We start from the raw sequence: 9,403 nt of genomic DNA, 5'->3' as shown, positions 1-9,403 counted from the left end.
GCGGATAAGCAACCGCTGCGTATAAAAGAAGCGTCAGACAAATAAACGCTGATTCCTTGTCCTGCACTTGTCTTGGCTGGTACTCTGCTGCGGCCGCTCGGCTGCCGCACGCTACTACATTTCAGACGGCTGTCGGCAGGTCATGGAATTCTTCAAGGACAGAAGAGCTTAGACGTTGGGGTAGGATGACCAACACTGGAGGGCTATCGGAGCGTAGCTTGCGGTGATTTAAAGGGGTGGAGACACCAAATTTTGAGGCTATAAAAAGCCTGTTATTGGATTCCTCTGTACACAAGGGCACTCACAGCCAGATATTGGACACAACAAACGTTTGAAAGATATTTTAATTCGGTTCCAAAGATTACCTAAATGCTCACTCTCACAATCGATGCCCATCGCTAGCGCAATCAACGCTGACGTCACAACAGGGGAAATATAACAGAAGTTTAGTGACGTCACATCAAAATACTGTGACGTAGATGAGCGGGACACAGCTAGCACAGCCGCAGCCATGAGGCACGAGTGACGAGCCGCGTGAGCGCAGCTGACGCACCAGCGAGCTTCATTTGCTGCGAGCCGCCACTCGTTCGGTTATTTTTCTGAACTTATTCCCGAACTAGCCAGGCTTACTGGAATTTCGCGAAGTGCTTCGCATCCTCACGCGAACCCGCGAAGGCGATATTAGCGTGCGATCGTGCTCGTGTTGGGACAACCGGACAACGACCGTCATGCCTTTGAGTTACTGTGCGGTGGACTTCTGCTCCAGCAAATCCGGAGACCCTGTGAGTTTTCACAAGTTCCCCCGGGACGATGCGCTAAGAAACGCCTGGATAGACTTTGTTCGTGCTACTGGGCGGCACTATTGGACGCCGGGGAGATCGAGCCTGCTTTGCTCTCTGCACTTCTGCTCGGACTCGTACGAGCACAAGTATGCGGCCAATTTCGGAATTCCGAAGAAGCGTTGTCTCATGCCCGGTGCCGTGCCGATGGTGTATCCCACTGCTGCACAACGTCTCCTGCTGCCTGTAAGCGGAGCAACAGCGCCAAAGCGTCAGGTTTGTATTACATCCGATTGTCTGCGGGCACCTTCATTGAGAGCGGCGGTAATGCTGGCGTATTGATGTTTTGCGCAGTGTGTAGCTGAGGTTGGCAGCGATGATGGTGGTCTCTGCGAGGAAGCGGCCATGGAAGAGCAATCTTCGAGCGCAGGTATTACTTTTCCGCAGATCAGTTTCGTTGTAAGCGTCAATCGCACTGTTATGTTCACTGTCGAAAAATGGAACTCAAAATCATAGAGACGGTCGTTGTTAACAAGTACGATTACCCATTCACCTACGTCGGCTAGACCACTTACAGAATAGTGCTGTGTCATTAATCTTAAAACTTATTGGCATGTTCAATGTGGCTCATGTGTGATTTGATGGGAAATATGGATGGAATTATCTGTACTCATGGAAATGAGTGAACAGTGCGCCTGATGGACCAATCACTAACGTGATAGTTGGAGGCATGTCACATACGGTGTGTGCTTTGTGTGTAAAACTTGCCTTCAAGACTTCTCTGATAATCATATTTTGGTCCAGCACTTGGTCATCATCTGGACATATCACCACCACGCGGAGCCACAGCGGGCATTGAGTGCAGTACACGCGATGCCCAGACTGAGTGCACTGTGCAAGTGTCAGTGAAGGCGACACAAGCTACAGTGCGTCCAGAAATGAAAAGTATTGGTGTGCAGACAGACAGTGCAACCCGGACTGTGGGTGAGTATGAAATCTCTCCGGGAAAATCTGGCGGTGGCTGTGTATTGTATACTACTTTTGCTCCTGACAGTACACATCTTCTTGTTTCCACTTTAATTCCATAATGTGTGCAAGAGAAGTATCAAGGGATGTGGACAATTTATTTCTGAATAGCTTTGGCCAGGGAGTGTGATTTAGTCGATTTTTTGAACAATCTGTGAACTGATGACTTTGATGGTAGGTTTTTTTATTGTAATGTGGCCATAGAGAGTACTGTTTTAGTGTGCAGTTCTCTCAAGCAACAGGCTTAGTGCAGATGTTTCTTTTTGCTGTGGAAAACTTTTTTTATAAGCAAGTGTTAAAGAAGTAGCACCACAACTGTAAAGTCATAAAATTTATTACCGTGAACTCTCCAGTATGTGGCAAGTAGCCTTGAGAGCTACTTGTGGCGATATGCGACGGCTGCTTTCCGCAACTTGATGGAAAGGGTAATGCCGCCTTGCCTGCTTCTGGCGAGCTGTGAGACACACCTCCCTTTCCACTCTGTTTATGAAAGCGGCTGCCACATATCACCACAAGTAGGGTTCGAGGCTATCTGTCACGCACTCCCATGTTCACGCTCATAAATTTCATGACTGTACTTGTTGCAAAATGCACGCTTTTCACAGAGCTGTTGTGCTCCTGCATTCTTCAGTATCAACATGTGCACATCCATAGCCCGCCTAACCTTCGATTCCAGAATGTCAAACCGAGTGTGATTTTGCGGACATTGTGCTCTCGGAGGACCAACAGCCGAGGTGCTCAACCCCACAGCCACCAACACCAGAGCCACCGGAGTTGTCACTGACTTTTGAGGATGACCCAATGGACATTACGTATGAGCCATCTTTGGAGAATTCGGCAGCGTAAGTGTGCCTCATGGCTCGAAGCTGATTTTTCTTTGCATGCATGGCTTACAGAATGCAAAATTTTTGGTCAAAATAGGTAGTTTAACTGTAAAAGTTTTTCGAGATATTCACTTCAGAAAGTTAATTTTCAAGTAGTACCTCTTAAAAACCTTGACATCTGAAGGAAAGGTGTGAAAGATGCTGCATGGAAACAAAGCAATTGTGTTAAATGGAACATACATTTGCTTTACAGTTCTCTTGTTGAACCACGTCCTCGCAAAATCATTGTGTTCGAGGAAAGCCTCCTGGACCTTGTGAAGTTTTGCAGGAAATGCCACCTTCCTGCACAGTCATCAGTAGAGGTATGGAAATACTTTTTGTCTTTTAGAGCAAACAGCAAGCTTTTCTGGAATGGACCTTTTTTGAGGGATGTCCTGTGTATGCGGCACACCTCTTCTCCCATCCATCATTGTTGTCACCCATGCCGTCCGTAAATGGGAAAGAGTTATGAAGCAAAATCTTCACTACGGGACTTCGTGCTTCGATCACTAGGTGCCCAGTTTTGACCTTCACCTGAGTTAGACGTCAGACTATGAAAAAGCGAGTGTTCATGAAAGCTGAGCGCGCATTTCTCTCAGACATCAGAGCTGGTCGGGTGTAAGAGTGTCGGTGCTCGCGACAAACTCTTGCTGCTCAGGAAGGCATTGACTAACGAGGGGGACTCTAGACCAAGCACGCTTCAAGGCACGTAGCAGACAAGCACTTCCTCAGACTTGAAGGCTTTTTGTATTGTGATTATTGGCAGGACGTTCTTGGCCGAGTAATCACACTTTGCAAAAAGTACAGTCATGTCCTCAGCGTTAGCGAGTAGTGTTCGCACCTTCTCGAACTTTTCACCTTTAGCTGTGGTCTCCGCGAATTGTTCGATTACTTTCCAGTAAGCAAGAACATCAGTGAGTGCTTGAAAAAATAGTACCTGCGCATGGGAATCACTGTGGCCAGTTGCTGAACTGGCAATCCAAGGGACGTGCAGGCAGCATGGGGCAGGTGTTAGTCCTGGTTGTCCCTCTTGTGAATGTCTTTTGCACAACCACTAGCTTGGATGCTACAAAGCTACTTGCTGTGCAACATGTCCTGCTGTATATGGCACACATGCAAGCTCTTGTTGCTTGCTTTTTATCAGCCTCATAGTTTGTGCCTATGTCACTATTTGCTTTGTCATTTTTTGTTTTGTGCATTGCTGCCAAGGGGTATCGAGCTATCAGTCAGTATTTAATGTTACAGATGTTTGTTTGCGTCAGGAGTTGGCACAACTTGTTACTGTGGGGGAAAATGAGTGGTCTATTCTGCTGTTACATTGATGTTGCTGTGACAAGATTGAGACCCCAAGAACTGTTCCGTTGCCTTTCTGTTCCTTTGCTTATGTCAGCATGTTATGGCTGGTATACCAAGATTATTGTTTAGTTCTACTCTTGTCGGATTAGTGTTTGAGATGGCTATTATTGTTATTTTGCTGAGGAAGACTGGCTGCACTTCATGTCACGCTTTGAGCTTCAAGCAAGTGCCATGTCACAGTGCCCTTTTTTTGTTGTTGTATGGGGTGACCAAGAAAAGTCTTGCTATTTTATTCCAGAAGTCAACACCAGTTTGGAAATAATTGCCTGAAAAGCAGTTGGGGTGTGTGTTGGAATATTGTCTAGCCAAAGCATTTGTTACATCCTCACAGTTAAACCAGTGATGAAGGTATATGGAGTTCTTGCTTGTGTGTATACTCTATTTCATACATAGCAGGCAACACTGCCAAAGCTAGTGTGCCTGTTCACACAGGCTAAGTCCGTGCTTAAAAAGTAATCTGCCATACAACCTAAGTGAACACAAGCATACAGGGTATGTCCGGAAAGTAATGCAATTTTATCTGTAGAAAAATATTTATTGAAGATATTGTTACAAATGTTTAAAATTCTGGAAAGTTCCCTTTGGCATCTATACATTTTTGCTTGCAAATCTGCCATGCACTGCACGCATCCTGGAAGGCGTCGACAGGAACCTCGTTTAGAGCCTTTGTCACAGTGGTTTGGATCGCTTCGATGTTGCCAAAACAGACTCCTTTCAGGGCACTATTGAGTCTCAGCAACAGGAAAAGTCTACTGGAGCAAGGTCAGGACTATAGGGGGGCTGGGGCAGCATCGCCAAGTTGTGCTTGCCCAGGAACTCCCATACGCGCAGAGTAGTGTGGCTGGGAGTGTTGTTGGGATGCAACTGCCATGTATCAGCGATCTCCCTTTGCGCTTGCAGGACCCTTTTTCTCAGTCTCTCAAGCACACGCACGCAGTAGAGCGCTTTGACTGTTTGTCCTCAGGGTACAAATTCTTTGTGAACCACACCCTTGGCGTCCAAAAAGACAATTAGTATTGTTTTCGTTTTCGACTTCTCATTCTTGCCTTCTTGGGGCAAGGGGATTTGTGTTCGCGTGCAGATGCCATCGCATGTCGTGACACAGCACTATCAGTAGGTACATGGAATCAGCGATCCTGACACTCCCAGAGCTTGGGGCAGACTGCGCAGTGATGAAAAGTTGAAAGTCCCCCCGCCTAACCCAACCAATCCGAGCGCAGTAGGGCTGATAGCAGAGCTAGAAAAAAATACTTGCATTACTTTCCGGACACACCTTGTATATCGTTGCGAGAAGCCTAAGGTGCCGTGACTGGCCACATTTTCATCCTGCGACTCGTCAAGGCTTCGAGAAGTAAACTTGCATGTGGCGGTATGATACGTGGTTGGTAGGTGTGAGGATTGTGTGAGATTGCAGGTTGTATTTAACACAAACACGAAAGGTATAAGCAATAAACGAGGTGGCTTTTATAGGAAAGGAAACCAATTTCAGTATGGGCGTGAACAAAAAAGGAAAGAAACAAGAGAGCAACGCAACAACACACGGTAGAAGACTTGGACCTTGACGCGTTTCGGTGGCCGGCCTCTGTGCGAAGACGCTGTGGTCGTGGCGGCGGACAAGGCGAATGAGCATGGCAGGGCCAGGCAGGCCAGTGCGAAACAACAGACAAAAATTCACCGCTCCTATCCCTGGGTGTATCAGGACTGGCACGATCAACTGGGTCGCACACACGGGGGGAACAGAACAAAATCCTTGCGACAAATACAGGAAAAAGAAAGTCAAAAAGGAAAGGCACACTACTTGTCTCTCATGCGAGCATCGAGCGGGGAGGACTGGCTGGGTGTCGGGCAGTCAGGCAGTCTCTGGGCGTTCCAGTGTCGATGCACTGTTGCGGGCGTTTCCCCATTGGCCTTCAGCGCTACTGCAGCGTCAGCGGGCTCCCAGCACGGTTCCCAGGTCTGGTATCCCGGAAAGGCCACGTAGGCGCCAGAGGCGGCCTGTGTGGAGCAGCTGACGGATGGACGGAGAAGAGTGGCGCCTGGGCCTGGTGGTTGAGGCTCTCGACGATGGATGTCCGGGTCTGGTGGCCCGGACGTCTGCGGCTGAGGCCCAAGCCCGGAACTCGGGCAGCCAGCAGAACTCGTCCACGTCCGTCGCCCACCGCGCTCTTCTCTTCTCTGCCACGTAATCCTCTTCTACCTGTCCCGGCGTTCCCCTCCGCACGCGCTCCTCGTGCTTCTTCGTCTTCTGCCCCACAACCGACGCTGGGTGGCGCTATCTCCTTACAGAAGGACCCCTCTTCGGAAGTTTTTTCCAAGGGAAAAAACTCAACTTCAGGAGAGCGACCCCAGACGCGTTCGACGATCGCACCACAGAACACCACACCACAGCGCGCACACTACACGCCACACACAATACGACGGTTGTCAATGTTCGAAGCGTACACAGACAATCGCACACACAACACAGAGAGTATATGAAAAGTCAACGTAAAGTAAAGCGTCCATAGAGGCTGAAGAAACACGCAAGGCATAAAAAGTAGGTAGCCGACACTCAAAAGCAAACATGAGCAAACAAAGACAATGGCAACAAGAACAGGTGTGGGCTACATTCTTCCGTATTCCATTCTTCACATCAAACCACTTCACCGTCCCGAGAACTCTTTCAGCTAGTACTTCTGTTTTCCTTTGTGAAACCAGTTTCTCCAAACCGACCTCGGTCTCCACCATGATTTTAAATGTTCCCGTCCTACGGCGTTATTTACCCTGTTCTCCTTTGCCTTCGACACAGTTCGTTGACGCATATCACACGATCTGACATAACTTTTAATGTCAGCCTGTACACCGGGCCAATAAAACTCACTGAGCACCTTAGCGATCGTTTTGTGTATCCCTCGATGACCGGATAATGCGCTGTCATGCGCCGACATGAGGATTTGCGTGCGTAAGCACTTCGGTACCACCGCTTGTTCAACGACTCGGCCGGGACACACTTGGTATGTTCGGAAAAGAACTCAGTCATCTGTACCAAAAGAGTGGGCGGTCTGTCCCTTGCCACGAAATATTTGCCCCAACTTCCTGCGACACACCTCTAAGGTCGGGTCTTCTTCCTGTTTGAGGCGAAACTCCGGCCGTGACAAGTGGAGTGTGTTCAGAGTGGGGCTTTTACTACTCTCTGAAACCTTTGCTGTCACCGTAAGGGAAGGAACATCGACCGAACTCGTCATGGCAAGGGAAACTGCCTGATCAGTTAGAACTGGCGGGTCGACCGAGAATGGAGGCTTAGCGCCAGGGACATTGCCTATTATGATGTCGTACAGGGGTGTAGACAAGCACCGCGCGATGGCCTTACCCGAGAAGTATGGTGAAGAAATCACCACCTCCGCTTACGGAACTTCTACCCGGGTCCCATTGCGGCTGAGGCCCAAGCCCGGAGCTCGGGGAGCCAGCAGAACTCGTCCACGTCCGTCGCCCACCGTGCTCTTCTCTGCCACGTAATCCTCTTCCACCTGGCCCGGCGTACCCCTCCGCACGCGCTCCTCGTGTTTCTTCGTCTTCTCCTCACAAACGACGCTGGGTGGCGCTATCTCCTTACAGTAGGGTAAACGGCTTCTACTAAGTTCGCGCCCATAAAGTAGTCCACACACAGTTAAGTTACAGCCAGAGGGCCCAGACACTGAGTGCCTCGTAGCTTTGACGGTGATTTCAATGCTACCACATCTTTTGATAGCGGTTTTTATCCATACACTCACCAGTTTCTAGATCGACAAATGATACATGGCGGAGTAATGTGGTTTAGTGGATGCACTGCTTCCGCGGCCTCCGCAGTGTTGTCTGCTATGTGTAAAACGGAGCATAAAAGTTGTGGGACAATCAGTATCAAGCATGCTTGGACGTGTTGCATGGAGCCCATTTTTTGTTATTTGCGAGCACCAAATCAGCAATGTGGATGCATTGCAATGCAGCAAGAGCAATGACAAACAGTTGCTGTCACACGTTGCTGTTTCACAGTGTGTCGGAAAACCTCCGTCTCAACTTCCTGGTTGTGGATGCATTGCAATGCGGCAAGAGCACAGGTTGCTGTCACGCGTTGCTGTTTGACAGTGTGTGGGATAACCTCTGTCTCAACTTCCGAGTGTATGAGTTGGAATTATTTCATCATAAACCTGGAAATGTACGGCTATGTGGCCACATGTATGGCTGCTGTTATTTTCTATGGCTGCCTTCAAGACCTTACCATGCAGCCTATGTGCCTAGCTGCAGCAGGGTGCAACAGCTCTCTGAGCTTATGTAACAAATGCCTGGCAATGCATTCATTCACAACAATGTATCTAAAGGCATGGCATTATTGAAAGGCTTCTTAAAAGTGCGTGTCAAAGTCTCATACAGCAGATAACCTCGAACATGCTGATCGCACACCTCCATTTTTCTTCACCACTGGTCAATCCACAGCTTGTAGAAATGTAACGTGGAACTCAGTATCCCTATCACCTTTCAACAATCTGTGCAAAACATGTAAGCAACTTGCCGAAATGTGTACCGTTCCTACTCCCACCTCAAGGGCTTTTTTTGGCTACCTTTTTTCTTCTGTATACTGAGTTGAAGCTGATTGTCGTGCATATGAATAAAGCACTACAGTTTTTATGACCATTATTTTTTTCAGGCCAGTCGATCATTGCACACCTCAAAAAGGAAATAATAGTGCACAAAGGAAGGCAGGATGAACGAGAAGAAATGGACTAGCGCTAACATTCAACTCAGAATTTATCGAATCCTGAGTTGAATGTTAGTGCATGGCCGTTTCTTCTCGTTCGTCCTGTTTTGAATAGTGCACTATTATTTCCTTTTGAAGTGTGAACCACCAACACGCCCAAACATGCTCTCTTCTTCCATGTGTTACACAACTACTCGGGGTACTTAAACCCAGCATAGCGAGCGGCAGGAAAGGCGTTCCTTATCTCGCTGACGACACAGCTGGGGAGCACTTTGCGATTTTTTCGGCCGAGCCAGACCCACATCCAGCGTACAAACTGCCTGTACGCAGTGTACCTGTACCTGCTAAAGGAATGAAAAAGAATGAATTAGCAAAAATTTGGTACTAGGCTGGTACCACTTTACAAGTGCCTCATGTCAATGACAAATGCTAACAGCTGCTATTTCTTCTGAACAGTAGGTAACAGAAAATTGATAGCATAATTGTTGCTGATACCAAATGTATACTCTCGGATATACACACAAAATCTCGGACGGTGAATATGCACATGATTCGACTCGATGCACTTATCTCGTGAATGGCGCATTTAGTCTATATGTAGAGAGCACGTGTGTACATGCAGGAATCTAATGGCACTGCATGGCGCTCTGGATTGCACAAAACAATAG

At 48.0% G+C, this 9,403-nt stretch overlaps 1 protein-coding gene across 1 annotated transcript; it reads left to right on the top strand.

The window, feature by feature from the left end:
* Positions 1–234: 234 nt before the first annotated feature.
* LOC149337783 (uncharacterized) lies at positions 235–3,576 on the top strand. Its single transcript, XM_089554947.1, has 5 exons — positions 235–1,055; positions 1,134–1,209; positions 1,584–1,763; positions 2,482–2,647; positions 2,883–3,576. Exons 1-5 carry the CDS (start codon positions 729–731, stop codon positions 3,121–3,123), a joined length of 990 nt encoding a protein of 329 aa, XP_089411073.1. The 5' UTR covers positions 235–728; the 3' UTR covers positions 3,124–3,576.
* Positions 3,577–9,403: the final 5,827 nt, after the last annotated feature.

Source organism: Amblyomma mixtum, chromosome 7 (assembly GCF_055824585.1).
Source record: "Amblyomma mixtum isolate Tamu chromosome 7, ASM5582458v1, whole genome shotgun sequence".
NCBI classification, from domain to species: Eukaryota; Metazoa; Arthropoda; class Arachnida; order Ixodida; family Ixodidae; genus Amblyomma; species Amblyomma mixtum.
This window is presented reverse-complemented; position numbering and strand designations above follow the sequence as displayed.